Source organism: Panthera uncia, chromosome E1 (assembly GCF_023721935.1).
Source record: "Panthera uncia isolate 11264 chromosome E1, Puncia_PCG_1.0, whole genome shotgun sequence".
Taxonomy (NCBI): Eukaryota; Metazoa; Chordata; class Mammalia; order Carnivora; family Felidae; genus Panthera; species Panthera uncia.
The window spans coordinates 35,646,196-35,661,034 of record NC_064814.1 but is presented as its reverse complement, the minus strand read 5'-3'; the positions used below and the strand labels follow the sequence as shown (position 1 = coordinate 35,661,034).

Sequence of the window (14,839 nt, the reverse complement as noted above, 5' to 3'; positions counted from 1 at the left end):
AATTTTCACATGTATTATATATGTTTTCTATCCTGAGGCTCTATTCTAAAATGCATTCCATATAGTTTAAGAAAGGAAAACAGGGTGATTCTATACTTGACCTTTTATCCCAGGTGTAATAAAGACAGACTGCTCTCTATTTGTATTCACTCTAACCTTTTTCTATCTTGGTATTGTGGAATTTGGTTAGGAGAACCAGTATCTCCATTTCTCAAGATCAGTTGTAAGCATGGACTTTAGATTTTTGAACTTAATGTCTAAGACCTAAAAAATCACTTTCTGCTTTTTTTTTCCTTCAAGACTCTAAACTACTGATAGGTTGACAAGGATAGGGCTACTCACTGAGTATCAAGTCTCATCATCTAGCTTAAGTGAAGGTTCTCTTAAGCATTCTGGGACTGCTGAGGCTGGAAGAGTGAAAACATGGCCAGGACACTATTTAACTGTATATATTTTTAGACTTGACCTAACCATTTCTCAGTGAGTTTTTTTAATATCTGCCTCTCTACTTCCACTCTAAATACCCATACATCCTAGCTATGCCTTTCTAATCATAGATAAGATAACTGTCAGCTTCGTGAATGTAGAGATTGTTGACTTTTGTTCTCTCCAGAAAAGAATAGGTAGATACCCTTTGGTTAACAAGCAAGTGTGGGACTAGAGAAGTCAACTCCTTGAAATCCATTAACCTGAGATTCTGTGGTGCTAAAACAAACTGCAAAGGTGGCACATACTTCTAAAGAACCATAAGAGAAGAGTGGTAGAAAATATTTTTGATATTTTCTAAGTTGAGAAAGCAATTTAGAAAGACAATTCATTTAAGAGAATGGGTTAATTTTGAGTAGTATGTCCTGGCTGCCTTTAGCCATATTGGGAAAACAAAATTTCATTTGTCAGTGAGGGAAAATCCCATCTAAGGCCATTTGGTTAAAATAACTTGCCTAACCCCGAAAACTAGGAGCACTAAGATGCCTGGGTATAAGCCTTAGAGAAACTATGAAACATCTGCCCCATCTACTTAAATCCCAATTGGACTTGGCAATGACCGAGCTTCAGAGCTCTGTTTAGAGAGAACATTCTAACACCACCTACAAATTGCCTCTCTTTAATTTGTGCAATTTACCAAGAGGCATATATTATAAAGTTTAATAAAATTGTATAGAAAAAAGCTCATGGTGGTAATTGCTATGATGATTTAAGGTCCTATAAGTGCAATGAAACATAGTTACCATGCATATAAATGCTACTTAATAGCTATTTAACTAGAAATTTTATTCTTATTTGGGGGCTTTCTCTTAAATCCCATGGCTTGTAATTTTAGATATTGCAGATCTTTGATATAGAATATGAATATAATTGGGAAACGGGTAGGGAGTTGTACAGATTTGGGTGTTGTGAGCCAGAGAACCCCACTCAAATGCCAGCCTGGCGTGAAATTGTCCCCAACTTGTTTCTAAGCAAGAGTAGGGTTGGGGAGAAATTATCTTACTTTTATAAGGAATACATGTAGTGCACATCTCCAGAAACCAGCACCTTTTTCCATTCCTTCTTTCCCAAAGATGGGAAGACCTGAAACAGGTTCTAGGTACAAGGTGTTTTAAGTTTTGTGCTTGGTGACGTGTCTGTGACAGATTGAGGAATCTGTGCGGAGCATGGTAATGCGCTATGGAAGTCGGCTGTGGAAATTACGTGTCCTCCAGGCAGAACTGAAAATCAACATTCGCCTGACACCAACTGGAAAAGCAATTCCCATCCGCCTCTTCCTGACAAATGAGTCCGGCTATTACTTGGACATCAGCTTGTACAAGGAAGTGACTGACTCCAGGACAGCACAGGTACAGTAGTCAAGGGCTCCTTAGACTTTTGATTTTGGCCTTAAAGATAAGCCACTTGGCCTTGTTATGGAAAACCCAAACTCACAAGTCCCATTGGTTCATGTAGCGGAGTTATCCTCTGTCAGGTTCAGTGCTCACATGAATTTGAAAAAACTTCTTTTACCTTATAAGATGTGCCTGTGTTCTTAATCACGGATGTTATGAAACCCTCAATCTTTGTGACATACTGGTGAGCCCAAACAGATGCCAAGTGAACCTCAATCCAGAGGTAATTCTACAATTTAGCATTCTTTTGTAAAGGGCTCTTGAGCTACCTGAACAATCTTGTCTTCTCTGGGCTGATCTGTCTTTCCTGTTTTCAGCCTTGATAGCCCACTCATTGGCAAGTAAAGAAAAGAAAATTGTTGAAATATATCACCACCTTTGATCGTAAGGAAAATTTCAGCATAATGTAATAGCTAGAGCAATGTCAAGCAGTGACTTTCTCATATTTACCCATTATGTTATTCCATTTACACACATTATTTTCCTTCAAAGAGTTCAGAGTATTAGAGATCTATAGAAGAGCAAAGTAGCAAACTTTAACCCCTTTTTCAGGTAGAAAAATCAAGAATGTGAAAATGGAAGATGACTCTTTCAGTAGATTGATTATGTCATAACAGAATTCCTTTTAATCTGTGTTCCCACCTTCATTTCTAAATATTTGTGCCATTTGCTGTGATACTGGATTTGGGTTGGTTTGCCATTGCTCACATCTTCTTAAAAACTGAGATGTTATTTTAGCTTTTTGGCCAGAACTTGGAAAGTGAATTTCTTCTGTTTAAAGGATGACCTTGCTTCAGTACGTGTACACAAGGGTTTCAGTTTCTTCTATGCAGTTGGTGCCAGGAAGAGATTATATGTCTCTTGTTTTTATCTATGTCCTTTTAAATCCAGGAACAGAGGCAAGAAAAGACATTTTTGCCAGTATTTTGAAGATGAATTTTAAAAATCTGAGTTTGGATAGTTGTCAGAGTGACCTTTCATTTTGTGCTTTGATTCCCAGTTAGATGGCCAGAGGAATCTATCCAGTGAGAAGTGAACAGTTAAAACAGAGAGAGAGAGAGCACACAAGAGTGCAAGGGGTGAGCAAGAGAAAGAGTATTCAATAATTTTTGCTGCACTTGATGTTTTTCAAGACAGCCTTAAAGACATTTTCAGTCAGAGCTTTCCATGGGCAGGGATATTTTTAATTAACTTCTACAATGGCTTCAAGGCAGTCTATTCTTGTGAAAAATAAGATGGCCACTTGAGATTTTAATGTTTTTGATAAATATGTTTGTTCTTCATAACTATTTTATTTTTCCTTTCTTTTATTAGAAAGCTCTTAGATTTCCTTCATTCTGGCTAGTGGTGACACAAGGGCATGAAAGGCTCAGATGCCTTCAATCATGATTTAGTACTATGCCTGGCACAAAATAAGTACTCAATAAGTATCTGAAAGAATGAATGAGCTACCTTTTGCCTGAGGGACAGCCCCTATTACCATAGGTCCTACCTATTTAGGAAGCCCTAAAGGAAGAGGTCTCCTTCAGGCTGTTCAGTTGAGGGAGTTCAACAGCCACTGTGGAATGTGAATGAACCCAAGAGCCCCTGGCCGGAGGAGGGAACCAGCAAAAGGAACAGTCTTCAAGTCTGCTCTGGTGCTCCTAATGCCTACCTGATACTTACTGCCAATTTATTTTTTTTCCTTTCTTTGTTCTAGTGAGTCATTATGTGAATTCAAAATAATATAGAACACTGTGTATCATTCATTCATTAATTGATGTAACATTTACTGACCACCTATATAGTGCGTCAGGCACTATGGATTCAAAGTGATCTCTATTCTTAAGAAATTTACATCAGGGTGGAAGAAGACAGATAATTAGTTTGTCTGTAATATGATTATGATTTGTGTTATCAAAAGATGAAGTACAAGGTTCTAAGGGAGCAGACTATGGGATCAGAAATTGTTTTCCAAGAGAAGCCTTTCTGATGGCCACTGATGAAAGGTGTATGATATATAAAATATATGCATATTTTCATAAACTTGTAAGACATACACTTTACCAATTTTTAACTACTATGTCCATTATAGTAGAAAATGAAATTAATGGAGGTAGCTGATCATTCAGTGCTATCCATTACCATCAACCTCTTGTTCAGCACATCGTTTATTCTTTCTGACAAGGAGCAGGGTTGACTAGTTTGAGCTTCCTTTTGTTTCATTTTCTTTGTAAAGTCTTTGTGGTGTTAGCTGTAATTGAACACTGATGCCAGCCATCACAGCGGGGAGAAGAGATTTGGGTAATCCGTTGCATGAGTCACTTGATTCCCAATGTGTAGTATAAGGGAGAAATATATATTTTTTAAGTTACCTTTATTGAGATACAATTTACATATAATAACATGTACTTATTTTATGTGTATACTTCAGTTCATTCTCAAATCATATAAACCTGTGTGACTCCCATCACAGTCATGATAGAGAACATCTTAAAACCCGTAAGAGTTCTCTTATTCTCTTTTGCAGTCAAAGGTAGAGTCACAGTTCTAGGCACCCAGTGGCCTGCTTTCTATTATAGACGAGTTTTGCCTGTCCTAGAATTTCATATAAATGAAATTAGACATTATGTACAGTGTTTATGTGGCTTCTTTTGCTCAGCATAGTATTTTTGAGATTCATCCATGCTGCATAGACATAGACTCTGGGTATGTTCCTCTTCATTGCTGAGTGGTATTCCATTTTATGAATGTAACAAAATGTTTATATTCATTCACCTATTGATGGACATTTGAAGCTTAATTTTCCAGTTTGGGCTATATGAATAAAGCTGCTATATGAACATTCATATACAAGTCTTTATGTAGAATATGTTTTCATTTTTCTTGGATGAATATATGAGAATGTAATTACTGGGTCACAGGAAGTGTATTTTTAATTTTATAAAAAAACTGCCAAACTATTCACCAAAGTAGTCCTACCATTTTCAAGTCCCACCAGCAGCGAGAGTACCTAGAGGGCTTTCTCCAGCCCCCTTCTCAGTCCACATGGTTATGTTGCTCAACCACTGACCAGCCTGACTTCATTCTACCTTGGCAAAAGTGAGTCTCAAACTCTTGTACCCACAGCTCTTGTCTTTCCTAATAGACAGGAATGTAGCTCCCAGAATCTGCTGCTTTTACTCCTTTTTCTTATTTTGATTTGGTTTATCTTCTCTCAGGAGTCCAGTTTTTTCATTCTAATACCTTGACCATACTTAACACTTTGAATCTCTTAAAACATTACTGTTTCTACCTAAGACATTGCTAATTCTACCTCCCACCCAGTGACTTTCACCATTAGTCATATAGAATAGGACTGGAAGCTCCATTCCTTGGGGTTTAAGCAGCCCAAGACAATTTGTGCCCGGTATAGGACCTGACCTGCCAGTCAGCAGAACATATTTGTTCCTCTGAGCTAGGCAGCTACGGATTCATTTAGCTAAATGGTATCCAGGGTTTGGGAAAGTACTTAATTATGTTGTTAGGCCTATATATCAGGTTCACAAATCTATTTCTTAATGGTAGATTTAAGGTTATACATTTTAGACCAGAATAGATATGTATATATGCCCACATACCCTTATTTCCCAGGCTCCATTTGTATTCACTGTGTTTGGAGTCTATATTTAAGTATTCATGCATAAAGTGCCTAGTTTAGTGTTATACAACCTCTGGGCACTCAATAAATATTAACTGAATTGAAGTAATGGCATCCCTTATAAATATTCATAAGCAAATAAAACTAAATATGTGAAGTATGAAGTACTCTTCTAGCTATATTTGAGTTGAAATGATTAAAAAATGGTGTGTTTTCATTATGTGACAATATAGGTATTGCAGGAGCTATTCGGTAGTTGTAGATGTAGTATACTGGAGGATATAAATAAATGCATATCTGTATTATATTAATATATATATAATAACACATTTATTTTACTATGGGCTATGTCTAATGAGCTAACCAGAACTGACTAGCTGGATGGATGGATGGATGAATGAAATCCTATTCTGGCAAAAATCTTTGAAACCTTTGTGTGGCTATGAACACTTATGAAGCACCTTCTAATCATAGACTGAAGCACAGATAATAGGGTAGAGCCTTGACCTGACTTCTGTTAGGGAAAGAGCAGAATTCTCTTCAGCACGTAGCTGTTCCTCAACTTAAATGTGCGGACTGCTTAGACTCATTAGTTGACATACTTCATTTCTGAGTATATGGAATTTAAGTCATTTTAGAAGGCAAGCATTGTCAGTCTGTCTCTGAGATGTGAAATTTACGCTGTGCTTTCTTGTTGATTTCAACTAATCCAAAAGTGAGAGCAACCCATGGAGTATCATTGGTTACATACCATTTTTTAGAGTTGGTTAATCTGTAGAGAATTGAGAACACTACCCAATGTGTAAAGGCATGTCTTAGCTACTCAACCCACCAAAAATGTGTGTCCAGAAATAACATTTATGAAAAAAGCCCCTCTAGGCAGCTGATTTTCTTCTCTGTCTCTTAACTCCCCCTTGTCATTCTCTTTCTCCTGTAGATCATGTTTCAGGCATATGGAGACAAACAGGGACCATTGCATGGAATGTTAATCAACACTCCATATGTCACCAAAGACCTACTTCAATCAAAGAGATTCCAGGCACAATCCTTGGGGACAACATACATATATGATATCCCAGAGATGTTTCGGCAGGTAAAGGTGGCTAACTGGGGGGGGTTCTGATATGTTCTAAAGAGGCAGGGTTTTCCTGAATTTCCATTGGATGCAGCTTAGCCTGGAATGGGTCATTCCCAAAGGGCAAGAAGTATCTTGACACTACTCTCATTTCTGTCTCATTCGGGATTTGGTGACTGCCAACTCCAATATTGGACAGTTCTTTATGAATTAATAGGAGGAATGGTGAGGATAGAAGCTTCTATTGGGAAGAAAGTAAACTGAGATAGCATACCTGTGATGGTAGTTTACAATGCCCTGTGTGAGGAGTTATGTTCAGGTATATATTTCCTAAGCTATAATCAAATTATGGGTATTAAAAAAAAGGCTTGAAACTCTACTTCTCTTTTTCCTATTTTCCAAGATAACCCAGGCCATTAGCTGATAGGTTAATATGATGAGGATCAATACTGATAATATATACAAATGGATATAGAGTTCATGATACACAGTTTAAAGTATCAATTCTTTCATGGAAGATTTATTATAGCTGAATAAAAACTAATGTGAGAAAATACATTATGATTCTCATCCTTTATTTGAAAATAAATTCCTTTGATCTGTATGGTGAATCCTCTCTATGCTGCAGATTTTTCTTCCATCAATAGAAGGCAAGAAAAGTACATCCACAGCAGAAAATGCAACAGATAGAGTATCAAAAGAATACTGAATTTGTCCTTAAAAAAACAAAAAAAAAAAATCTATGAATACAGGATTTTTCCAAGTCTTCTAGTCAATACTACTAGTATTACCACATTTGAATTTTAATAAAGTAATATATGTGGCCTTGGTAAATAGTCTACCTGTAAATACAAGAGATTTCCTGTAAGTAGTCATTTGTTTACAGGTTCTCTCTCTGGAAACATAGGTATCTTCATTTCGTATTGCCAACATTGTTCCCCTACAAGTTGTGTTGGTTCTGTTCCCCAATGCCAGAACTATAAATAGAAATGACACTCTGTATAATTTTTCCTGTAGAATAGACATAAACACTGTGATTGGAACATGTAGATATGAATATATCATATTGCCTTTAAATGTTGTTTTGAGACAACCAAAGAAACAGCTAGTTCCCTCTTCATGAGGCATTTGTTCTGGTCATATGAAGTTGGAAATGGAAATCAAAATGGTTTTAAAATGGATAGGTGTGTCTGTATTCTCAAATTTGACCAGAATTGATCCCGCACATTTACAAATAGTCATACATCCCTGATGAGCTAATTCCTGCATATGGGCCTATAGATCTGAAAAGACATTAGGAAAGGATGCTTTTCCTGAGCCTCTAGTAGAAACTTTATTCTTGCCGCCTTAGATTTTTTTTGGTATTAGCTGAGTGTCATATCACTTTTCCTGGTTATTTTTCTATTCTTCTGGGATTTTTCTTCCTTTTTTAAAAAAGAGGGATTAATGTTACTTATTTAGTTTTTTATTTTAATTTCCCTAGGTATTGTTAGGTCTGTTTGTTAGGTCTATTGCATTTGTTAATGCTCTTGTGCTGATTCAGAATCACTCAGTAATTTGACTTTGTTGGAAAAGTGCCTGATTTTGATATGTAAAAAACATGTGAAAAATAATTACAAATCTATTTTAACTGAGAATGAGAGCTGCAGAATTTGGTCTGATGCTTTGATGCTCAGCAGAACACTTGGAAAGGAAAGAGTAAAGTCAGATTGACTGAAACTTAATATTTATTTTTGTGTATGTTAAAATACTGATTGTCACTGATCAGTCAAACTTCTCTCCTCCACTAGTCTCTGATCAAACTCTGGGAGTCTATGTCCACTCAAGCATTCCTTCCATCACCCCCCCTGCCTTCTGACATGCTGACATATACTGAGCTTGTGTTGGATGATCAGGGTCAGCTGGTCCACATGAACAGGCTTCCAGGAGGAAATGAGGCAAGTCATTGATTCCCCTTCCCCCTTTTCTTATATCTGTGCCCACTAGTGGCAACTTTCCATGGGGGTGGTCATTAAGTAGCATTAATTTAGACGCTGCATAGGCACATAGTAGTCTTGTTGGTAGAGTTCTTTAGAGAGAAAACATTGACTGGATATCAAGGAATTATTAATTTTTTATGTGTGATAATGATGTGCTTTTTTAAATGGTATTAAAGTTTTGCTTTCTAAAAAACAGTTATGTTTTCTGTTACACATAACTACTAAAATAGTTACAGATGAAATGATCCAATGTCTAGGATTTGCTTCAGAGTAATAGAGGGGTAAGTGTGGGAGTATAGGGAAAACAAACTGGCCATGAGTTGTTAATGAAACCTAAATGATATATACATAGGAATAGACTATTTTCTCTATTTTTGTATATACCTGAAATTTTGAGATTTTTTTTAATGTTTATTTTTGAGAAGAGAGAGCACATGCACACGAATATGCAGGTGGGGAAGGGCAGACAGATGGGGAGACTGAGGATCCAAAGTGGGTTCCGTGCTGACAGCAGAGATCCTGATGTGGGGCTGGAACTCACAAACCATGAGATCATGACCTGAGCCAAAGTAGGATACTTAACCGACTGAGCCACCCAGGCGCCCCTGAGATTTTTCTATAATAAAAACATTTAAAGTATTGTTTTGCTTGATGTTCTTTCTTATTTGGATACTTACATACTAGTACACCTTTTTTGGTATATTTTCTGTGCTCAGGTAATTTAATCTAGTGCTGTTATGATCATGGTAAATATATTCTTAAAGGGGCTCAATCAGAACCAGGGGTTTAAACATAAAAGAATGTAGCAGAAGGCACATTTCTGATAGTTATCTAAGAATTCATTTTCTGGCATTGGAATCCTCTCTCGTATGGTGCACTGTTAATAATGATATAAAGTCATAATAACCTATCTCCTCCTCTTCCTGATTTTAACTATGCTTCTAATGTACAATTACAACCAAAACAATAATAAACTTAAAAAGAGACAGTTTTTATTTCAACCTTAGATAGAATCCCTAGATAAATCTCATTCTTTAGAAAGAGTAATCTTTACCCAAGTGTTCTCCATAAACAGGCTAGGTAGACCTTTGGAGATAATACATGGTATTTTCCATTTTGTGTATCTTTTTCAAAAAATGTTACTGTATATATAAGGTGTATGCTGTTTCAGCAAGTATACCAGTGGATGCCAAAAGTAGATGAATTGGTATTAAGATGGATGCAGGCATTGGACCAGATGGAGAGTATCAGACTTACAGTTCTTCTAATCTAATGCCTCAACAAATAGCAAAGGCAAGAGGCGAGGAAGAGAAGATGCATAGAATTTTCACAGGAATAGATATGTACTCGTTAACACACCAGGTTGAAGCAGAGGCTTGTGCCACAGTGTGACATCTACATAGTGAGCCCCTCAACAGCAAAGAAAAGCTTCATTGTGCTAGACCTAAATTCTGTTTCATTCAACAGTGTAGTCTTTAGGAATGGAAGGCACCCTTGTGAACATGGGGCTGAGAGAAAAATGGTTTTAACTAATGTAATTAAAACAAAAAATGAGATTTTGGGCCACATGAAAGCTAGCTGCACTGCTGTGTGAAACCTCTTGCCATGATCTTTCTCTCCTGCTTTCTCTCTGCTCTCATTCTGTGTTTGAGCGAATGGAGACTGGGGGAATAGTGAAGTCCCAGAGGGACAGAGCTCTGTTCTTGCTGAAATTACAAGCACAGAGCTGCCTGGGCATGAACATGTAGTGTTTACTCTGCCAGTATGAATACAAATAGTCTTATTATACGGGACTCTGTACCCAAAGACCACACACACACACACACACACACACACACACACACACACGAATAAAAAAAAAATTAAAGGTTTTTTTTAACCCCTTTAAGACTCACCAAACCTGGGTGGAAAAGGGATGTCTTAAACAGCCACACAGTACTGTAGTTACAAGCAGTAGAGTCGGGATGGGGACCATATGTTTCCCTTTGCCCAGTGCTTTAATAACCTTGAAATTGAGAAATCTAATTGTATTTAAATTTTTTATTTCTGTTTTTATCAGTTCTCACTTTCTTGTTCTACCTTTTATCCTCCTTAAAGGGTTGCCTATTTTCTTTGTTCTCTTTTCCTTTTCTTCAAATCATTGACCGGGATTGAGGCTGAGTTGTTAGCTTGCTGTTTCTGAGTCTTTGAGCTCAGGAGAAGTGAGACCAATGTTCTTTTGTGAGCAGTTAGTGACTAATGCCTGGGATGGTTGGTGAAGTCAGTCCATGGCTGTAGCGAGACTGTAGGGTATTGCACAACAGGAATGGGATTGGGGTATAAGTATCAAACTCTGTTACCAATAGCTTGAGCATACAATGGTGTGCGTTCACTGAGAAACCGACCAATCTGAAGATGGAGTTTCAGCAGTCAGAATTCTGAGGGACAGCTGTGCCTAAGAGATGACGAGGCATCAGTGGGATGTATTTCCTCATGCTGAGCCCAGTTTTATCAGAGCAAGTTGACTTTCAGCTATCGCAGTTTAATTTTCTTTGGCAAAAGAGACAAGTTTGTCATGAGCCTGGCACTCTATGCATTACCCCAAGAGTGATGTGAAGGGAACGAGAAGAGCTCATGCTGATGAGATTTGGAGCAAATCTGTCCTGTCCCAAAGAGAATGGGCATCTGAACAGAGCCTTGAGAAATCGTTTTATTAAAAAAGGAATAAAAAATTGACCTGTTAATGTTCTGAAAGCCAAGGCTTGATGTAAATGTATTGATGCTACATAGACATTAAATCATCATAATGTGGTGTTCTCCAAAGGTGACGGCTCTACCAGGTCATCATTGTGGGTGATACTGCATTACCTTGAAGGATTGGAGTTTCTGGGTTTAAAAGCTAGCACATGGATATAAGGAATAAAGGTAAAACAAGAGATTCCTGCAGAGTTTCCCCATGAATCGAGATGCTTTTCCCCTTTTCCCCATAGTCAAAGGCAGAAAACCTGTACTTACCAGAGCATCGGCTATATGGGTGGCCAGGCTTTCTTCCCTGTTTTTTTTCCAGGACAGTAAATAGGTAAAATGGTGATGGGACCAGGACTTGGAACAATTCAGTTCCATTTAGTTTTAGGTAACTTGTTTGCCATTTGAGAAAGAATATTGGCTGTTTCAGCAGAGATGTGACCTGCATTTTGAACACTGTCCCCACGTTAAAAGCAGGAGAAAGAGATTTTCTGATGTGGTGTTAGCCACTTTCTCCTTTGTATTTTCCTAGTTGTCCCTTCTCCATCAAGAAAGATGTAACTGAAGGAATGCCACCTTATTCATGATGGAAGTGTAGGAGAACACATTTTTCTCATTGTCAGATTTGAATGGCATTGCATTTAGTATGAATTTAGAGTAGGATTAAAAGAGATGTAGACCAAATCTGTGAACTATGTTACTTGCAAATAGTTCCAAAGATGAGTTGTCTAGGATTTTTTTAATAGTTTTGAGTAAAGATGAAAATTGTGGAAAATGTGATTGCAACATAGACTAAACTTATTTCAATTCTAGCTGCTATGAAGCTACAGTGATGGGCAGTGTATGTAAATACACAGCTAGATGAATGGTGTGCTGCTAAGCCTGGAATCAGAGGAAGTGCAGCCAACTCACAGTTCTACTTTTACTGCTTCTCAATTTTGGAGGAATTGTTTTCATTTTCCTGCCAGTTTGCTAACCTGTTTTGATCATTTGGTGGAAGCTGTAATTGCAGGTGGGAACATTTTGAGTAACAGTTCACAATCCACTGCAGCTACTTTTCACGCTAAATCCTGTTATTAAAAGGCTCAGGCTAAGATCAAGCCAAGGGCGGTAACGGACTTGACAGAGAACAGCTTAACTTTGCTTGGTATAGGACAAAGAAAACCGTAGCCTTCTTGAGACTACATTCTTACTTGTTCTGACATGTTATTAGCATTCTTTTATCATATTTCCTTTAACTCCGTGAAATAAATCATGAATGTCTAAACTGGGCAGCGATGAAAGATATGATAGGCAAGCAACTTTCATAGCACTTTTAGTGTGGACAGAAAGTAGGACCCTGTTTTCCTCTCTCTGTCAGCACGTGGGATTTTTAACCATGCAAAACCCTTCCCCACATCTCTCCTGTCATAATGGAAAACTGAGATAAGAGGAAGATTCTCTTTAGAAGCAGCTATAATAATCAGGTACAGGGTGTGTATTCCACAAAGGATCAGCAACTAAAGACTGGAATTCTTGTGTGGTATTAAATTTTTTCCTTAAAATTTTTCTGGGAGATAAGCATATTCCAAATGGAATGCAATTTGATGACTGCCTTCACATGCACACTCACTACCACTCTTTTTAAGAATTGCAGTCGCTCCAAGGCTTCATTTCTCCAGATGGGCACTAGGTGTCAGGGTTTTTCCTTCTCAGCAGCTTGGCATTCAGACAAGCCTCTGAATTGCCCGTTTGGTGAGACAGATCCAGTGGTATCCTTCCTCGTTTTTCTTCAGTTGGTGTGGTAGGCTTTGCCTGGTGTTCCTCCAGTATGCAATTGCATTTTTAACTCTTTGGGCGGAGATCTGTTGAACCTTATCACATCCTTGCCCTACACATTTTTTACAAGAAACGTCTGTTTAGGAAGAGGATGATTGAGGAGGAAAAAAATAGTGGAAATTAAAGTTTAAAGACTGGTTGCCATCATGACTGGTATCTTTTATGTTCTTGAGGTGAAAGGGTAGGGATGGTGGGAATTAGGAATTCAGTCCTAGAACTGCTCAGCCTTGCCAACATTTAATTGTTGGCAGTGTGTTGATGTCTGGTTTCACCAAGGTGTAAGTGTCTGTAATTTTTTAATATAAAATACTTCAAACTTAGAAAAAATTATGGAGAGCGATATATCAAATATCCTTGCATCTACTGACTAGCTTAAACAAATCTTCTCATTTTGACACTCCTCCTCACTTATATGTTGCTATAATCCTTTGAAATCTCTAATTTGAATATAAAAACAAACAAAAATTGGGGATTGGTAAGGAAAGGAAGTTGGTAAGCTTATAGAAGCCTGAAGTATTAGAAGAAATTAATTAGTAGATCCATTTTGACAATTCTTAGGCTAACCCTCTTAGCCCAAAGGACCTCTTATTTTAGAAAAACCACCATAACCCTCTGTCTGAATTTGCTTGGTTGACAGTTTCTATTCTCTCAAAGGAATTCCTTGTGTTATCCTGGACTCAGATTCTAGTGGAAGCTATTATGCTTTGAAACTCTGACTAGAGAGAGTTTGTGTATGTTTATGGACTTGAGCTTATGCATATAGAAGCCAAATATGTTTCTGGTTTAACATTAGACTTTTGTATATTGCTTTACTCAATTTAATCTCAGAATAGCTCCATGAATGTGAGGCTAATTTGGATGTATTTTACTGTGCTTTTATTTCATTCTTTTGATATCAGTTTACCTTTTCATGCTGGGTGTGGAAATTGAGTCCATGTCAATCTTTTAGATATGTGTTGGAAAAGAGGCATATTTGTATTGTAGTATGCTGAAGGTGAGCTTTGAAATAGACCTGAAGGAGGCAGATCTGAAAAACAGGACCGTGGTCTGTGCACTGATTGTTCAGGTTATAAAAAGAGACTAATGGTCCTTGCCATCAATCTATCCCTGAAGATGGGGAAGTGTTTGTAATAAGTGCTTTGAGATCCTCAGCAGAAAAGTATCACACACCACTGATTACATATAAACATTCATAATTTGCGCTTATCTTGTTTTTCATCAACAGCTTCCCCAAGCCCCAATTTTGAATCTTTTTAGGCCCAACAAGATAGGAATTTCAAGTATAGAAAAAGACATGTTATGAAATATGTGATTAAGATAGTTTTATTTAAAATTACTATGCACTTTTCTTTTATCCTCTGAGTGAGCATGTTTGATTACGAGTCTGTCTAAAATGATCCTCAGAACCAAAGTTGAGCCCCCCTTAGAAAAATATTGAGGCTAATTTTGAAAGATAGGTCTTCCTGCCACAGAATTACTTTTAATGAATTTTAACACTATATTCTTTTGGGATGCATATACTTTTCTCTTTTTTTTTTTTAATTTTTATTTAAATTCCAGTTAACATATAGTGTAATATTAGTTTCAGTTGTAGAATTTAGTGATTCATCACTTACATACAACACACAGTGCTCATTACAACAAGTGCCTTCCTTAATACCTGTCACCTATTTACTTTGCATATACTTTTCTTAGAATTCCTTCTGAATGGCTGTTATTGGTATTGGAGATTTTTCAACAGGTG

At 37.3% G+C, this 14,839-nt stretch overlaps 1 protein-coding gene across 10 annotated transcripts in view; it reads left to right on the top strand.

Moving 5' to 3' along the window:
* The window catches only part of ACACA (acetyl-CoA carboxylase alpha), a 277,035-nt gene that overhangs the window by 173,280 nt on the left and 88,916 nt on the right, over positions 1-14,839 (top strand). For all 10 annotated transcript variants that reach the window (XM_049636543.1, XM_049636545.1, XM_049636544.1 and 7 more), the window contains 3 exons: positions 1,632-1,835; positions 6,437-6,592; positions 8,365-8,511. In XM_049636543.1, coding sequence (XP_049492500.1) covers positions 1,632-1,835; positions 6,437-6,592; positions 8,365-8,511 — 507 coding nt within the window. The remainder of the gene's footprint in view (positions 1-1,631; positions 1,836-6,436; positions 6,593-8,364; positions 8,512-14,839) is intronic.